Source organism: Lycium ferocissimum, chromosome 10 (genome assembly GCF_029784015.1).
Source record: "Lycium ferocissimum isolate CSIRO_LF1 chromosome 10, AGI_CSIRO_Lferr_CH_V1, whole genome shotgun sequence".
Taxonomy (NCBI): domain Eukaryota; kingdom Viridiplantae; phylum Streptophyta; class Magnoliopsida; order Solanales; family Solanaceae; genus Lycium; species Lycium ferocissimum.
The window spans coordinates 66,943,182-66,962,859 of NC_081351.1; the positions used below are offsets into that span (position 1 = coordinate 66,943,182).

Below are 19,678 nucleotides of genomic sequence, written 5' to 3' on the forward strand. Positions count from 1 at the left end.
ACCGATAATAAATACATATACCCCTTGTCCAGCCATAACCCGATAAGTAACATCACCGTAGTCGTAGGCAGAGTATTAGTATAATCACCGGCTGTGACCTTGTCTCCACGATTAATCATATGCTTCTCGTAAGCCGTCAACATCGTTATAGCGCCACGATCCATCGATGCTATAAGCACGATTACGGGCCGTAAGGACCTCTTGTAGTGGCGAACATTAGCCGGACTACGAGATCAATCATAAGCATCTCTTAGCATCGGAAATACCTTATTGGGGATCTACTGCTTCAGTATAATTATGTCCCGCAAGACGTTACCTAAGTACACATTTCTAAACGCGTCGGAGTAGCGTAAGGTCGGTAAACCTCAGATTAACATTATGGAACTATCATCATGAACATATCTCGCATGAAGGAACAAGATCATAAATGAGATCAGCAGTAATAAAATACTTGTCCCATAGTCGTAACGAGTTGATGATATCATAAGAACGTCGGGAAGCTATAAGCTTTGGTACTTTTAGAAACGAGTTATTGAAGATATCGTATATGAGTTAAAGCAAAGGAATGCGTACGCTAAGAAAGAAAGGTTTAGCGCCTTGTATACTTGACTCACTTCTCGACTTTCCAACCTACATTTTGTCTTCTGATACTTAAGATGCGTTCGTAGTCTCGTAATCTACATATAAAATCATTCGTACACTATTGTTAGGTTCGCGTCGTACAACTTTATCTCGAGCCTTTAATTAAAATCGGCACAGAATCTGTAAGTCGAGCCCATGCATCTCTATTTGTATATTCACAACCTTAAATCACGATGCAATGAAAATATGACGATAAACGTACTAATATCGGCAACGTAAATGCATCCGATACCCGAAAATATTTTGCAAAACGTCCCGTTTGATGTTTTGTCTGATGTGATATACAACCATGGCACCGATCAAGGAGCGTAATCTCGCTGATACACCAAAAACATTAGATACCATCCATATACATGTAAATCGGCCAAACCACTGCGGCTTGTAACATGCTGTGATCCGTAACACAACAACTACAACACGACACTTTATGACACTTTCCTTCGTAACTATTTTCACTTTTAAGACTTGTAATCCTTCAAATCGGCTAAACATAAGAGATAGGATGAAGAACATACCTTATACTTGAAGAACTACGCCACCCCGACTTTCTTCAGTGACCTAGTAATGACATCCAGTAGAAACGAAACGATACTTCATAGACTAGTTTGGTGTAATCTTATTAAATTCTTGATTTAATGGGGTATAAATGTTTGGGGGATGTGTTGGGAGATTTCTAGAACTCATGAGAGTGAATTTCCCAAAAAGTCATCCAAATCATATCCAAAGACCTCAGGAAGTGTGCCAACTATCCCCTCTGGTCAAATGTGAGCTAAAAACGAAGCTCGGGAAGGGTGAAAGTACCGAAAAGACTATAACGACCAAACGGGTCGTTACGGAATGATTCTTGAGAAGGTGGTGTTTGGAGTGGTTTTAGGTATTTGCGAGGGAGTTGGTGTGGGGAGGTAGAGTGTGCCAATTGCCAAGTTGGATTTAATATTTGGTCACGAATGATTGTGAATAAATATTTGGGGTGTTAAGCGGATATTAGTATTTTGGGATCGAGGGTGGGTGTTTTATCTTGGGGTGGGTTTGGATATTTTTGGTTTTTTTTTTTGGTGTACTTGGTTTGGCTGAAAGGAGATTTTTGGGCTCTACTATTGAGGTAGCCTTAGTATGGATCTGCTGAGGATGCAAGCCCTTTTGCCTTTTGCTCATTAACGACGTCGTTTGGCAATTTTTACTTTTCCGTAATGACATCGTTTTGTGGATTGATCTTAGTGACACCGAAAGAGTTAGCAGTAGCCACTTGGGCCAGGTATATGCATGGTATTCTTGTCACTTTGGTGGTGAAATGCAAAACTTGCTTGAAAAAATATGGGCGGGGGATTTTGGGAGTGAGCGTTCATACCTTTGTGGTTTGCAGGTCATCCCTCATTTTTTCCTTTTGGTGTTTCGCTTCTCTTTACTGGCGAGGAAGTTGTCTTCTTCTTGGGGAAAATAACTGTGGTCCATTTCTCTGATACTTCTAGCACCTGGGGCGTTACAGAGCTGGTTGAAGGAGCATTTTTCTTAGTGGTTTTGTTGTGGCACTTTTCCCTTGTATGGCCTAGCCTTCCACACCCTTTACAAAGAATCCCTCACTTCGCCAGATAACGAGTTTAAGTGTGCTCCTGTGGTAATGGAGGATTTCACTTAGGTGAATCGATTGGTACTTAGACAGTCCACGTAACGACCTCGGAGAGTTGAGAAGGTACAAGTATAATTCCCCAACACTAGCATATTCCGGTGTCATAGAACTACGTAGAGTCTAGGGTAGCGGACCCGAATGGCGATTGATTCAATGATGGCTTAGTTGGGCAAAATTTTGGTTCCCGACTTCGGCGGTGAGGAAATATCGATGAACCAAGGTCCTTGCAGGAGGACTTTCTTCGTATTTGCATTCTTACGGGGAATTTGACTATGAAGAAATCAGTACCCTGGATCAATTAGTACTAGGTTCTCCGTTGGTCGCCACATTTCTAGGAGCTTTGCTCATAGGAATTGGTGTGGTATCCTTTTACCAAAGAGTTTAATGATTAGCGAGTAACGCCATGGATGGTAGAGTCTAGATTTCTCCGTGAGAGAGGGAGATTGGTCGTGTCCTTTGTTTCCCATTGTGGTAGGGGTTTTCCAACGTAGGGGTAATACGATTGTGATGTTTTGTTATTTCCTCCATCGATCTTGTTGTAGCTCGGCTTTGTTGATTGGCCTTCCCTACGTAAATTGGTCTTGTCTGGCGGCTCAAGTGGTTAGGGGGGTGGGGCGTTCGGGTGAGGCCATATAAAGGTTTAGTGGACTAGAGAGAAATTCATTATTTCTCTCTCTAATTTATTGTTACACATAGTTGTTGCAACAAGTCTTGTCACTTGTTTGAAAAATCCCAACAAATAACTAGTTGTTGCAACAAGTCCTATCACTAGTTGGAAAACCCCAACAAGTTACAAAGTTGTTGTAGCAAACATTGTAATTTCTTAGAAACTGTTCAGTGATTTATTAACAACAGAACGTACAATTTGTGATTTGAACAAGATCAACATATCATACAAATCAAGTTCACAAACACCAATAACAGAATTTACCATTACAAGAAAGAACAACATTAAAATGACATACAACCCAAGTTCACAAACATCAACAACAGTATTTATTATAACAAGTAAGAACAAGATTAACAACTATTAAGCATTTCGATCTGGGCATGTAGTTCTTTTGTGGCCAACCATCTTACATACAGAGCATTTATTTTTTCGCGTTGCAAATAATTCCCTGACTCCACGCCTCCTCTTTGTCCACCTTCTTCCCAGTTTTCCCGGCTCAACATATGGAGGAGGTATTTCTCTCTAAATATTTTCCAAAGGAACTCCTCGAAATTCTTTAGAAGGCACAGGACGAATTTCCTCACAATATGCAATTATGTATGTCTCCACCTTGTAATATGGTGATGAGTACGACAACAGTTGTTGCAAGTGTTGCAACAACTACAATAGTTGTTGCAACTTCTTTATTAGTTGATGCAATAAATTCAAAAGCTCTTATACAACATCTTCAGCACTTATTTGCAACAAATCAGAACTCTGCCATCTTGTAAATTGTTTGATAATCGAAAAGTGACTATACGAGCATGAATAATTGACACAAAATAACATTATTTTACTTACCAAATGAGCAGAAATCACTTATTAAGTAATGTCGGTGCTACACAAACAAAATTCAGTCCAGAAATTACATAAATCGGGTTATTTTTTTATTTATTTTTTGAGCAACTTTTTCTAAATGAAGAAGAAGAAGGAGGAGGAGGAAATAGCTGAGAAAATTCGCGGAAGAAGAAGAGATCGTCGTTGAGTAGGCATATTTTTTTTTTTTTTTTTTTTTTTTTTGTTTTACCAATTTTAGGTAATTTAGGATTTTATATAAATTGGGTCAAAGTGTAAAAAATAAAACTTGGGGGCAAGTTTGAAATATGAGTGAAAACTCATTAATCACTAACCCAAATTTTGTCACCCTACGTCATAAAAATAACTTTAGTCACCCACTCAAATTTGAAACTTTTTAGTCACCCTTAATTAAATGTCCAAAGACACTTTATCTTTAGAGATAGAGTAGGGCGTGAACTTCTTATACGGTGTTTGCCTACTTTTTTTGAACATTTTCTGGCCTGCGTACTCCTCTCCTCCCCGCACCCCATTTTAGACATAATTATGTATGTTGTTATTGTATTTTCAATCATTTTGGTAGATGATGATGGAATTGATAGAGCCAATGTTGTTTTCTACTAATCCATTTTTCAATGTATTTAGTTACTTTTATTGATGATGCTTCACGCAAATTGTGGGTTTATATCTTGAAGAGGATTTTTAGAGCTAATGACAGAAGAAGCATGGAATGTTCCAAAACTCATGCATACATTTCCAGAGGGGTTGAGTTTAATTTCACCTATTTTTGTTCCATTGTTAGGGTTTTGTGTTTTTTCATGTTCACCAATTCCATTGCTGCGCTTTCTCTTTGAATTGATGCAGTGACAAGAAGCAGGGATTCTTTTTTCAATTCTCTGTTCTCTTTAAATAAAGTCTTTAGTGCAATGGATTATACGTAACATTTCAGCTACATACGTCTAATACATTTTATTTCTACAAAACGGATATTATTTTGTAACGGATTGTAAAAGATTTTAACATTGAATTTGCATATCAGGAAAGTTACATGTCGGATGTTTGACTTTCAAAAGTACATAATTTAGGGGAACTCAAAATTCTTATCATCTGATGTTATTGCTTTATTTTTCAAGCATTAATAGAAGTGACGGTACAATAAAATGACTACAAATGTTCTTATTATTTTTTCTGAAATATACGACATGTGTGATCAGTTTTTCTGCGAGTCCTTTTGATTCCATTCAAGAAAACCAGGTAACGTGCATCGGGCAGTTAACTGACAAAAGCCGGCAAATGTCACTGGATTTGGGACGAAAGAAGCAATTTGCTTATGTTGAGTTGATTGGTTTTTGGGTTTTGGTTTCTCAAATCCGTAAAGAGGAGAATATTACAAGTTGTGCAAATCTTAAGTGCCCCAGACATTAGTTTTCCAGAAGCAAATAAAAACTAGTGACACCTAACTTTATTCACCCCAAAATTATGAACCAGCTTCATTCATTTTTATCAGCACAATGCGAGAAAATTGCCCTTTCATTGGCAATTATTTTCCTTCTCCTCTGGGAGTCCAGTTAAGAGGCCTCAATTAACTAGAGGTAATTTGAATGATTATATACACCGCATTATACGGCAATCAGCATCATGTCTTCTGCTATAGTTCCATCTTACAATGAAGTTTACAAGTACATGGTATTTTTAGGTGTTTTACAACCAAGGTTTATACCTGGTTTCAGTTGATTAGCCCTTTAAGTTTATTGTACAGAATTGATACATGAGGTTAGCCTAAGATAATGTTGCACCCACATGGCCATTGTCAGTACGATTTATAGGCCTTCGAACATCATCTAACAATAAGCTGTGTCCTCGGCCATAAAATATGTATATGATAACTCCCACAGCAAGCCATATTAAAACACGTATCCACGTTTCAGCCCTGCGGTTAGCATTGTTAGTAATTGGCATGCATATTCACAAGTTCCTAATATAAGAAAAGGAATATGAGGACTTACCCAATATTTACTAGCAAGTATGTATTTATAAGAACACTGGCTACAGGTAGGAAAGGCACAAATGGACAAATGAAACCTGAAAAAAAACAACAGATTGGAAATACTTCAATGACATTGTGATGCATTTTTAGGACAGCCAGATAATTAGCTAATCAGTGGAGTAGAAAGCAAAATAACAAGAGAATTCATGTCCAGATTCTTTAGCATGCTCTCTCTACTCATAGTGCTTGTCCGATATGAAGCTAGGGTTATGCTTTAAGGTTTTGCACAAGAACTCCAAAATTTGGAAAACATGAGATACATTTAAAATGGAGATATTTTAAAAATAGAATTGACTTGAACTAAGTTAAAAACTTCTTTCCAGCTGGACTCACTGCAAATGATCATACCTCTTTTTTTTTTTTTTTTTTTTTTTTCTTACTATTATTTTACACGATAAAGTTCCATATCGTAAAAATATACTTTATCTAGTATACCTGAAGCCTGTTTCTTCATTAGACTACAGATATTTCCAATTAAAAGAGTTATGCTTGTTCATACAGTAAGCGAGTGACATGTAAGATGACTGCAAATATTACAGAACTTTAGCAATACCTCCTGATTTCGTGAAACTCTTTTTTGTGTCAGCTTGGTCGATAGAACTAAGCACAGCCAAACAGCAAATTACAAGCATACCTCCGATTCCACACAATATAAAGCGCAGAATGCTGACACAATAAGCAATTTATAGGTTTTAAGATACCAGACATTAGTTTGGCAAAACCTGAAGAGGTGAAAAAGAGAACATTACATAACAATAACACTAAATCCTGCAAGATGATTAAACTCTAGGAAAAATGTTATGCAGCCATCAGAAATCAAATCTTGAGCTAAAGTTAAGCTTTTTTCACCAATATAGGCAATAGTGTCATAACATCCAGTAATCTCCGATCATGTCTTAGATATGATTAAAGCATCTTATAAACTTCTGTTGATTTGTGAATATCCGATTATGATCAATTATGAGCAAATTGGATTTGTTGGATCTAAATGGATCTGATAAAATGAGACTTGCTAGGTTGTTAAGTATTCTAGAAAATTAAATCAGGCTCAAATTATCTCTTGGTTCTCAAATCTCCTAGAATTAAAAGATTAGCTTCCTAGTATTTTTTTTTTCTCCTTTTCTGTAAGTTTTTACCTCAACAGATGAATAAAATAGAGCTTTGTGGGTACCAAAACAGACATGATTATCAGAGCAGCTTTATTCTTGTGCTGTTAAAACTGCATTTGTTCGGCAACGTCACTCAACGACATCAACAAAAGTCGAAAGTTCTGCTAACAAAGTTTCGGCTGAGACAACCATGAACCAAGGCGATGATTCCTTTCATTTGTCTTTTCAGCTCATTTCTCATAGGCGGAATGGCAAGAATTATTTGGAATGGGCCAACCCGGCCATTTGGCAATTGATGGTCAAGGAAACTTGAGAACCTAACTGAAGAGACGAGAAAGCCAGAACCAGGATACCTAAGAATAAACGCAGGGATGTCAGAATACTCATTGGTGATCACTTGGCTGCTAAACTCCATGGAACCTGCTATAGCCTATAGGTAAACCATATTTGTTTCTGCCCACTGCTAAGGATGTTTGAAAGGTTGTTAGAGACTATACAGATGTAGAAAATGCTTCTCAGACTTTGTACTCGGTACCTAGATGTTCCATGACTATACTATAGGTCGTTGGGATATTTGTTCAGCTACATTGATACTCTATTCCGCAGTTATGACATGGATATTATTATTACATTGCCTCTCTACCGTTCACATTTGAATGATTGTTCAGATAGTCAGTTCGCTTGATGAGGTTAGGTGCTAATTATGGGCCGGTTATGGCCTTCCAAAAATTGGGTCGCGAAAGGGGGAGGGGATGGGGGAAGGAAGAAGAATAGCGGGTGGTGGGTATGGGTTAAAAATAAGTAAAGAAGGGAGACAAGGGAGTTCTTTACTTCATCAATTTTTTTTTCTAATTACACGCGTTCTTTAATACATTCATTTTACACGTCATAGGAGATTGTAATTCACACCTCAAATATGTCGGTCCCAAGTGTGCACGAGGCATATTTATGCCATTAAGAGATCTATCTAGCAGCTGGAGCCAACTTTAAGTGTCTATCTATGTATATGGCCAACATTTTTTTTATGATGTACTCCGTCCGTCCCAATTTATGTGGCATCGTTTGACTTGGCACAAACTTTAAGAAAGAAAGGAAGACTTTTAGAACTTGTGGTCTAAAATAAACCTGAGACATTTATGTGATTATAAATCATTTCATTAAGGGTAAAAGGGGAATTTTAAAGTTAAGTTATTCTAATTATAAAAATGTGACATTCTTTGTGAGACAGACTAGAAAGGAAAGTGTGCCACATTAATTAGGACAGAGGGAGTAATAATTTTGTATTGCAACATCGAGGCATGAACACCGGGATACAAATAGTATACCAAGAAAGTAGAAACCTACACAAAAGAAAAATATGGTTTTCTACGAACGTCATCCAACCTACACAAAAAGAAATAAGGGATATGAGATTATTCCTCAGCCCTGCAAAATCTTCCTCCCTCACTTGGCCAAAATTTTTGTTCTTTCCTTCTCAATTGTCAGCAACAATTCAAGGACATATTGTTCACATTCCTGTTGCTGTACCCTAACTTCTTGCACCTTCTCAATAAGTGTTTCTTGACCGACTATAAAATCTCTGCTTTTTCCAACCATTTTGTAACCAAGACCCATCTTCGTAGCATGGCAACACGAGGATTTCTGTTGGAAGATCGTTCGGACTAATAGGTGCATTTACTTCATTTTCTACTGGGTAGCATCTCGCTGACACTATCTTGTTTAGAATCATTGATAATCTCAGCCCAAGCTTCTCAAATCTCCTGGACATGAGTATTGATAGTGACAGTCCATTCATTTTGTAGCTCTAATGTTAAAGTTGACTACGCTTGTCCGAGTTTTCCCCAAATGTCTTATTCAATTCTGTGAGAAAGATCCATAGCTGTATCGAAACTTCCGACTAGCTGTATCGAAACTTCCGACCCATTCACCTTGACAGAATATAAGGTAAATTCTCTTGATGCTCTGATTTCAGTATCCAGTTGTCCACCGGATCAAGAGAAACCACATTAGGGACATCAATTTTATCGAGTCTCATAAGGTTATGTAGATCCATAATATTTGGGTCTATATTCCTTCTTTTCACACTGAAATAGCGTTCTTAAAACCTTGGCAGCTTCTGATTCTCTGGACCGATCCACACTAATGCTATTATTTAGAGATAGTTTAGGCATGTGAAGGGGAGGAGTGAAGATACGCCAGTGAGGAGGTGTGAGAGGTTGGCTATCACATGAGTTAGGAGAGGTGTAGACCGAAAAAGAACTAGGGGAGGTGATTAGACAATACATGGCACAACTCTAGCTTACTGGGGACATAACCCTATATAGGAAGGTGCGGAGGTCGAGGATTAGGGTAGAAGGGTAATATGTAGCCGACTAGTGTCGCACTTTAGGTGGGAGAGGTAGGGGCTTATTAGTAGCAATTAATTTGTGCTTTTTTGGAAGAATTTAAAATGGGAAGGTACTATCTATTGACCAAAACAACATACTATTTTGTTGTAATATCTTTTGTGAGATCTAATTTGAAGATTCCTTTATTTCACTTTCCCATCTTTTTTTTCCTTTTGAGCTGAGGGTCTTTCGGAAAGACCCTCAACTCAAAAGGAAAAAAAGATGGGAAAGTGAAATAAAGGAAAGTAATTCAAATTAGATACAAAAGATATGACGGATCTCAAATGTGGGATTACAAAGCAAGTATGTTGTTTTGGTAATATACCTTCCGAAGATTCTTAAAAAGCTACAATTAGACTTCACGGCACTGAGTTATGATTCTAGGATGAAATTTTAATTTTTGAAATAAAACATAAATCTCCTTTTGACACGTGTTCCTTAGGCGTGCCTGCCCTGGTTGGATCATGACTCTTCTTAATGAGCGTAGCACGATCTAAGGAAAGGAACGTCGCCGCCTTCAAAATTCCCACTTCAGCTACATGCTCGTCACCAGTGTTACCACCCGGCTAATATTCTGACGATCTCTTTCTACCCTTGTGATTGACTCTACCCATATTGGAATGGGAAAAAGCTGAATCATCAACCCCCATTGTCATCACCGACAGAATCAAGTATGCCTACAGGCCAAGTAAGACCAAATCCTTCTGTTTTTTGGTCTCCAACTTGAATAAAGTGAGAGAGGTCTGATACAAAGACGTGCAATCCTTGCCAAAACCACCCCTCACCAAAGCCCTTTAAACCATCATCATAAGGAAACCAGAGTTGCTAGATTATTCTCTACTGTTTGATTTACCAAAAGGGCAGCCCGGTGCACAAAGCATTAGGAGGGTCGTGGGAAGGGCCGCACCCCAAGGGGTGTGATGTAGACAGTGTACCCTAATGCAAGCATTAGTAGTTGCTTTACCATGGGTTCATAATGTGGGATGGGCTTGCAGGCTCCAAAGACGCTCCTAACCTGGGAAGTCATCCAAGAAGCATGGGCATGGCGTAACACCCTCAAGTGGCCTATATCAGACAGCATTCCAGAGTTTCTAAAACTAGGAACTTTTGGATGACACTTCAATTTTTATTTTTATTTTTATTTTAATCCATAAATTTGACATTCAAGATGTTTCAGTCAGGCAGCCATCATATACTTTAATTTTTTAATAACCACCATAATATGCTTTAATCTCAGAAACAAGAAGAATTTAATAAAAGAAGAGGACCACTGTACATTAGTCTGACAATTATTTTATCAAAGAAAAAAAAAATATTTTATCGAAGACTAGAGAACTGAAGTTCATTACCTGGATAGACCTTCAGTTGAAACAGCAGCTACCACTACAAGAATTCCAAAACATACCATGGTAATACTCCAAGCAGCAATTTTCCTTGTCCTGAGTTTATCTTGAAAATAAACAAAATTACACACCACGAAAAGAAATTACTGAATCAACAGATTCTAAGAAACAAAGATTTTATAGTAGCTTCAATTGTGGTATGAAATCCATGTAGAGAATGTAGCTCGCAGAAAGTTCATCTGAAACAGCATTTGTTTCTCAATCGATAATTTGGATAAGCACCAATAATGCCCAGTCTTATGAGGAAAGCACCATCCCTCAAGTAATCATGAGGACAATCTGAAACTTAATTAATAAAAGATACTTTTAAAGTGATGGTTTACCCCAGAAGATTCCAGGGTGCTCATCCCCCCCACCACCCCCCCCCCCAAAAAAAAAAAACCAACTCCCCAACATCTCTCTTTCTTATAACTAACAATACTTTAATTAGTATGCGCGAAAATGATGCCAAGATTTTACAAGTGTTAGCATCTTTCTACCAAGAAATTCATCCAGCTATTGAGCTATTGCTACTGGGAAATTATAGCATGAAGTACAAAGACCATATGCATCTGTTAAGATATAAGTTAGCAGAAACAAAGAGACAACAGGGGACAGATGATCAGTTAATAAAGGATAAAGGGAGAGCACATCACTGAAACGGAAGCAGCAACAAAAAAAAAAAAAAAACACAGCTAGCAAGAAGGAACAGAAACAGAGAGAGGATATCAGGAACACAGGCAAGGAGGATTCAGGAGGATGCAGAAAGGAGAAAATTCAGACAATGGATGCAAGGGCTCAGGAAGTATACAACAGAACAAGTAGAGGAACTAGATTCAGAAGCCAAATCACTATCAGGAAATGGAAGAGCGAGGATTGGACACAACACACAAGATTCAAACCACAGTTGATGGGAAGCACCAGAAATACCATTCTCAGGAAGTCTTAACTGCACTAGTTGCCACTTCAATTTTTTGCATTATGTTATGTTTCTTGTAGGGATGTTTATTTTCTTTATTTAGTTATCTAATAAAATAGCCCCTAAGCAGCCAGCTTAGTGACCTTTGGTTAAAAATTTTTAAAAAAAAGTGTGCCCCCTCACGTGCGAGCCTAAGTCCTTTTTGTGGGCCAAGCAAGCACATAAAAACTATTTTGATAATGGATGGTGGTGAAACTCGAACCCAGGACCTCTGTCTACTCTGATACCATATTGAAGTGTGTGGTCATCTCACCTAAAAGCTTAAGTTGTTAGATAAAGCATGCTTTTATTTGCTTCATTAGAGGATACGCTTGTCCCTCATTGTTGTGTAAGGGTTTCAAAAGGGGTTTATAATGTCTTGAGGTACTCCACCCATTGCCTTAAAGTTGTGGGTTGGATGCTTACATTTTTCGCATGGTATTAGAACCAAACTTTGGTGAGCTCGCTCTTACGCCCACTTTCTCTCTTCTTCAATCGCTTTGGGCTGAACTCAGCCCATGGAACTGCTTTGAGCTCTTCTCTCTCACGCAAAATAGCCCATCCAGCCATTGACATCGCTCCAAGGCCACTCATTAGCCTTTTACGCCTAATCTTTCTTCCTCTACTTCAAACTAGCTTCCGTTGAGCCTCATCTCTCTACTTCCAAAGAAAGGCCAACAAAAATAGAGATCTTCAGTCTACGTGTGAACCCAAGAGACGGGTTACATGTGCGGGATTGTATTAGAGAATACAATTATCCCTCATTGTTTGTGTATGGTTTCCAAAAGGATTTATAATGCTGAGCTATGCCACCAATTGCCTTAAGATTTTGAGTTTGATGCTTAGATTCTATTAAAAGATCATAGTGTAAAACATTTTCAAACATTATCTAAAGAAACAACGAAATAATTGAAGGTTCTCCTTGACACCCAATTCAAACAAAACATAAAATGATAACTCCTATATAGCCTGGTCTAGAAGACACTTCCCATGCAATCCATACAAAATTGTAGGTTAACTTCAACGCCTTGTTAGCGTTATGCTTAGTGAAGTGAGTATAGGTAGATATGAGAGAGCATCATCAAGAGGAAACTCAGGTTGACTAGAAGAATTTAAAAGATTCCTTCTGATGAGCACAAATATTGGCAAACAAGTTTATTTACATTCTTGTTGCTACACCTTTAAAATAAATAAAAAAAAGGGAGACAATATAGAAGTACCTGCACTTTGTTTATGCAAGCACATTTTCAGTTTTCAAAGGGTTCAAATGTCATATAACTAACAGGAAAAAATTTCAAAAAAATACTGATATTTTTGGGAACGAATGATGAACTTCCCAGAGCATCTACAGTATCATGAGGATTAACGCGAGGTGGCAGACAAACTGAGATAAAAAGGACAAGCTTTCAAGCTAGATCTATCAAATGAGAGCAAGACAGACTCTCCTATAGATTACTTCTAATAAAAATGAATTCCAATGAAGCAAATTATATTCTTAACAGGAAGGTAACTGTCAAACAAATTTTGAGAAAGCTTTCAACACACCAAAAAAAACATGGTAGTAATCGCATGCCAACCAATATTTTATCTGGCGTGCCTTTATATGCTCATTGTATGTCACAAACCATCAACTCAAAATAAACTTTTCACTGTGCAATCAATAACATGAGAAGGCTACCTTGAGCTATATCTTTCTGAAGAAGAGGCCTTTCAACCACATCTTCTCCAAGAGCATCTAGATATTGACCACTACTGTTGCAAGAATTATCTATATCTTTAGCATCTTCGCAATAAATCTTAAATTTATTATCATTGTGCAAATGATACTTACACATTTGATTGCTGGTCAGATAGCAGGATAGGCAGTTCATCCGGCGGAACATATCTAAGTATCAAGATTGAAAGAGCAACTACGGTAAATGAGAGCAATGTGCCAACACTAACCTGCAAAAACATGCCAAATTTTCTAACTTCTCTTTGAATTCTTTCAAGCTTGCCTCTTTTAAGCATGGAAGTCTTCCTACTTATAGCTTACCATTCCCGCTAGCTGAGAGACATCCATAAAGAAGGCTAGGATTGCAATAAAGATACCAGTTGCTATGGTTCCCTTGACAGGAACTTGAGTGTGCTTACTGATGTCTGAAAAAAAGGATGGCAGTAATCCATTCCTAGCCATCGCCATCAGTATTCGAGGCTATTTGTTTGCCACAGAGAGAGAGAGGGAAACACAAAAGAACAAAAGAAAAGAAAGTTATGCACAACAAGAAACAAAAAAAAAAAATCATAGCTACCAGATCTTATAAATATCAGATTTGTTGAGGGGCCAAACTAGGGGATCTTAGAATATCACAAAGTTTATCAGAGAAAGAGGCCAAGAATTATCTCTAGAAAAAGTTTGTCCTTGGGCATAACTCAACTCCAAACGCTACCTCAGGAGATAAGGATTACCTAAGACAATATAACGAGACAACAATCCATTGCTCAACCTATATGGAACATTCTAACACCTCCACCTCGCATGCCCAGTGTTAGACATTTGTGGCATGGACAAACACAACATTGAATAAACCAACAATAGGATGGGTCTGATTCTGATACCATTTAAGCAAAAAAGACCTTGGTCCTAACTCAACACTAAAAGCTAGCCCATAAGGAGAGGATAGCCAAAAATAATATAAAGAGACAATAGTTCATTCCCTCAGCCAAAATGGGACATTTTAACAATTCCACAGAATGTACCAGTGTTGTCAAAAGTTCATTTAAGAAGCGCTTAAGCCTTGAAGCTAAAAATAGCTCAAGGAGGGCCCTCGCTTGAGTTGCGCTTCCGTGTAGGCAAGGCATGAAGGCGTGCAGCTTAATTCCCATGCATTCTCTCTTGGATCAAGCAGTACTAAACAATAAATATAATTAACAAAATTTGTTACTTTTTTCTTGCAGTACAGATATATTTTTCTTTTTTTCTTCATTAGGCCTTTTTCTACTAAAGCCCACACTTTAAAGCACTTAAAGTCCCAACAGACCTGGAGCGCTTTTTTAAGGTTTTCGCCGATCTCTCGACTTTCTTTGGTGCTAAAGACCAATGACTAGTTAAGCCTTTGACAACACTTGAATATACTAAAATTTAGCTATTATAGGCAGTCCCATCAAAAGCATCAGATGATATGCGATGCAAGGAGGAAAAGGGAGGGGGTAAGTAATACTCCCTCCGGATCAAAGAGTGTCCTCTTAGCCATTTGCACACCCCTTAAAAAAATACTAACTCCTAGACAAAAAGAGGTAATTTGACTAAACTGCCCCTAATTAAATAGGTATTGGGATTTGATCACATAGCACTTAATAGGGGCAAATCTGAAAAAATAAGGTTAATTCTTTCTTGATTTGATAAGTGGACACTCTTTTTGACTCAAGAAAAAAAAACCTAAGTGGACAATCTATTTGATCTGGAGGGAGTAACATTTTAGCCCTGACACCCCCCAAAAAAGAGGATAGACTTACATCATGATAAGTATCATATGAACATGTGCAAATGATCAAAAAATTGATGGATGTTTGCCTACAAAATTCAATCAAGAAAGTTGTATCATGTATCATCTGCTGGGTTAGCCAGATAAAAAGGTATGTTACAGGTGCACAATGCTCTAAAAGACCCAACGAGTACATAGTATCTCTGTTGATGTTGTTCAGGCATCTTATCCATGGTGTTATCAACGTATCAAACTACTGTCCTATGTAAAATTTGTGTTTGTAAACAATTTATCCACTAAATGGAGCTTTTTGAAGGGCCAACAGATTGGATGATCTTGAATCACTGTTCTTTTTTAACATTTTCTTGAAATACCAAATCAGGGACATATATTATGGGTTTTTGGAATAGGAACTTGTGATATTACGCTTGCTTGCAACTATATCATCATTTCTAGGGCATCTCTCTGTCTAGACAGCTGCCGGACACTTAGGACTTATGATTCAAGTTCAGTATTACATCTTTTCTGTAGAACCCATAGAACTGGAAAAGGGCTGAGTACCAGGTTGAGGGATGGAATGCTGCTTGACAAGTAGAATAGCAATTTTGAACCAATATTCAATACTTTTAGAAGGAAAGAATTGGAGAAGACAAGAGCGAACCTTTTCTTAAGCAGGCAGTCACCAACCTATCAGTAAAAATTTGTCTTAGGAGAGTTCTACTGGGAATGTCTTAGGCAGTGGAAATCTTGTTTATAATATTGGGAATGTTTTACAAGGGATGTACTTATCTACATACACCTCCCCAACCAGGTTACTAAAATCTTCTTCTTTTTCTTTTGATAAGGAACCGGGTTACTAAATCTTGAGAATTATCTAATTCAGTGTTTACTTCTCTTGGACAATTCTGTGTTTTTCTTTATAAATCTCTGTATCATCTCAAGCAGCTTCAACCACCCAGCATTCAAGATAATTTCTGGCATTATTTTCTGATTCTTCCTCTAGCCTTGTACTTCCACAAAGCAAATAAACTGCCAAGATTGCTCTTGTTTTCTCCATCTCCAACAAATCTCGCGAACTCCATCTGAGGCCATACGTATAACGCTGTAACTAACATTTATGCAAATCAGTGGCAGAGCTAAGACTTTATATAAGGGGATTCAAAAAATGCTAGAACGGCATAGTTCAGATTCGAACTTGTGACCTAGAACTTTTGAATTCCCCTTACCACTGCACTAGAATTTTCACTTATGACAAAGGGATTCGACAGTTTAATAACAAAAAAGTTTAATTTTTTTATTATTTTTTCCCTATTTGCGAAGTATACTTTTTTGATAAAGGGGATTCAAATCCCCTTTCCTATTGCTAGCTCCGCCCCTAAGCGACTGACAAAGTTCCTTCTTCTTTTTAATCATCTATTCAAAGTTGAGTTTTCCAACCAATTTTCACAATTTTGAATAGCTTCCTTGCCAAGATAAACAAGAAATTTCTTTCCATGAGACATATACGCAAGAATCAAGGTTCCCTTGGGATGTGTCCCTTCCTCGGACCCTGCTATGCTTTGTGCACCGGGCTGCCCTGCCCTTTTTATATACGCAAGAGCTGCCCTTTGATTTGATTTACGTTTCTCAATGAATCAAAGTTCTAACTATAACCGGAAGTAAAGGATTTGAGAGAAGAAGGGAACCACAAAATATTAAGTGTAAACCAAGACAAGAGAGTGAGAAAGATACAAACATAGAAAAACGTAGTATGAATGTCACACACATCACGGTTAGAATGGAAGCCAGGAGATGCCATCGGGATTCACTTGAAAAAGTAGGAGAACAAGAGATGGATCTTATCCCAAGAGAGAGAAAAGATTCTCTCCGTTTCAAATTGCATCATTTTTTTCCTCAGTTTGATAAAAGAAGTTCCATGTGACAAATAAGTCTCAGTTTGATAAAAATTTAATCCAGCTATTCTATAACTTGCTCAGAATTATAAAAGAATTGTTGGTTGTCGGAACGACTTTGCTGTAGTTACTCTTCGTTATTTGCTCCCTTGAAGCACTTGGTTCAAGTTAGACACTCTGTAACTAAATATAATCATATATTTAATACCTGTGGAATAATTGCACCAATAAGACTTGCACAAAGAGCAGTCACAGCTCCAACGGTTATAATGTAACTGCAAGCCATCAAAGTAATCAAGTTCAAACAAAGCCTAAAACGTACATATTGAGAATAATAAACTGTAGGTTATGTCACAAACTTACACAGCCCATTCCATGCCATAGCCTGCAAAAGCAGAGGAAATTGGTGTATCGGGGTCCAATGCGTAGTATGGAACTAAACCAACAATAACAGCTGATACCAGCATATACAATATGCCACATATGGATAGTGCAATCCCTATACCAAGAGGCATGTCACGTTGAGGGTTCTTTACCTATTACGTCAATTGTAAGTAAGTCCATGTTTTAATTGCAACAAAAATATATTGAAGCAACTCTGTATTATCCTTGAGATTCAGTAATGCAGAATCCAGAGGATAGCAAGAGATATGCTCAGCTACAATCAAACAAAGAGCCATTCAAACAGCAATTTTTAAGCCAACAAAAATGATGTAGAAATATTTAAACCTGTCATACAGATGAAGAGAAGATCACAAGAACTAAATATTCTACACCAGTGCTTCTTTAAGAAAACATGCATGTACAAACTCATAGCATTGTCCGATTATCCTAGATATTGCAGCACAAAATTCTTTTATTGGATGGCTATTATTGATAAGAGGAATTTTATGGATCTTTATCCCAAAAGAAAAGAGGAATTTTATGATGCAAAAGAGATTTGGAGTTCGAGCGGGGGGGTGGGAATAAGATTTTAGTGAGAAGAGCAGGAGAGGGAGACAAATGAGGAATTTTCTGTATAACCGTATAATGAAGATGTAGAATGGAGGTCAAAACTTGAGGGAGAAGATTATCTTAGGGGATGAAGAAGTAATCAGAGACGAAGTTCTTGGATGAGTAAGTATGCGAGACGGCTAAAAGTAGGATGGAGACTAAGGTCTCAAATATCATGGTGTCACCGTCACATAATGCTTTAATAGAAGAAAGAACAATGTGGCTTTGATTACAAATAAGTTAGTAGAGTCTAGGATGAGAGTGGATAGGCAAGTAACTGAAGTGCATAAGGCCTAGACCCTTGTGGTCCCCCTTCCCGGACCCCGCGCATAGCGGGAGCTTAGTGCACCGGGCTGCCCTTTTCTTTTTAGGCATATGACCATGTTTTTTTAATGACAGCAGTGTCCGGCCAGCTTGCACACACCTCGATATTCCATCAGGTACCTGCTACCTCCACCACCAGTAGAGGTATACCGGGTAATTCTGACCATCAAGGCTTAGGCAGATGGGAAGAAATCAACTTGTAACAAAGAATATGAGGTTTGGAGGAGCAATGTGGATTTATTCTTTACGGAAATTAAGAATTGGGTGCAGATATTTCAGACTAGACCAACTAAACTTTCATCATAATGTCATATGCACTCAAAGCTAAAAATAAATAAGGAAATCAACTCTTCTTATGTGGAAACCATGAGTACTAGTGAAGGAAACAGGTGGCTTTTATATGATATGCAGCTAATACCTCCTCAGCTGTGCTAGCAACTATATCAAAACCAATGTAAGAAAAGAAGACTGTCGCAGAGCCAGCCAACAGCCCATTTACTCCAAAAAAGAAGTACCTAGAAACTCAAAGAAATGCATCAGTCCAAATGTTGGTGGCATGTAAGACAGTAAAACCATATATAAAGAACCACTTACCCACTAGAAACTTCATAACCTGGCCAGCCAGTCTTACATCCCAGGTATGCACCAGCTACGACAATAAACACTAGAGCACTAATATTGATGGTTGTAATTATGGCATGCGCAAGGGAACTCTGTATATGAGATTTTCCAATTGCAGGAGTACAATAACAGTGCAGTTGAAGACAAGTTAGACAATAGATAAAGGAAATGGAAGAGAAGCTCTTTTAGTGAGAAAAGGATGCACCTCCTTGATCCCGGTGCATAATTGGGCAGTGATAAGGACAACTAAGATTGCAGCACCAGGGTCTACTAATATACCGAAAATGGTTTGACGAGCCAAAATTGAGGGCAGTTTATCCACACCACCAAAGAATGAAGCCTGCAAAATGAAAATAGTACTTACTAATGGGAAAAGAAGTCCTTTCATCCGGTAAAGTGGGAAATTGTGAAGCAAAAAAGGCGAGGGGACGGATTGAGTATACAAATTACAATTGCTGAACAAAAGCCTTTTTTTCAAGTGATTGTGGAGATATAGTCAAGAGAAAATTCCTCAGTGGAAGAAAAGAAAATTGTTTAGTTACAAATGGTACCAGCAATTTCTGGTGTCGAATCCTGTTAGTTCCCTAATAGCTGTGGTTTGTGGAAGAATATAAGAAAGCTTATGGGAGGAACACAAGGAACTGATCCAGTTAGATCTAGGGGATTGCAAAAGAAATTTTCTTGTATGATGATTGGCTGGGAGATACTCCTCTAAGAGACAGGCTTAC

General features: G+C 37.9%; 1 protein-coding gene across 7 annotated transcripts in view; it reads right to left on the reverse strand.

Annotated features, from left to right (window-relative positions):
- Window positions 1–5,287: 5,287 nt before the first annotated feature.
- The window catches only part of LOC132034509 (cationic amino acid transporter 4, vacuolar-like), a 17,581-nt gene continuing 3,190 nt past the window's right edge, over window positions 5,288–19,678 (reverse strand). The window contains exons 4-15 of one of the 7 annotated variants that reach the window (XM_059424915.1): window positions 19,156–19,290; window positions 18,924–19,042; window positions 18,748–18,844; window positions 17,376–17,548; window positions 17,221–17,287; window positions 13,692–13,850; window positions 13,488–13,600; window positions 13,335–13,405; window positions 10,666–10,765; window positions 6,374–6,486; window positions 5,780–5,855; window positions 5,288–5,703 (exon numbers count right to left, since the gene is read on the reverse strand). In XM_059424915.1, coding sequence (XP_059280898.1) covers window positions 5,553–5,703; window positions 5,780–5,855; window positions 6,374–6,486; window positions 10,666–10,765; window positions 13,335–13,405; window positions 13,488–13,600; window positions 13,692–13,850; window positions 17,221–17,287; window positions 17,376–17,548; window positions 18,748–18,844; window positions 18,924–19,042; window positions 19,156–19,290 — 1,374 coding nt within the window. In that variant the 3' untranslated portion in view covers window positions 5,288–5,552. Of the gene's footprint in view, window positions 5,704–5,779; window positions 5,856–6,373; window positions 6,543–10,665; window positions 10,766–13,334; window positions 13,409–13,487; window positions 13,601–13,691; window positions 13,851–17,220; window positions 17,288–17,375; window positions 17,549–18,747; window positions 18,845–18,923; window positions 19,043–19,155; window positions 19,291–19,678 lie in introns of those variants that run through there. The other 6 variants (XM_059424914.1, XM_059424917.1, XM_059424916.1 and 3 more) reach the window with 6 other exon arrangements.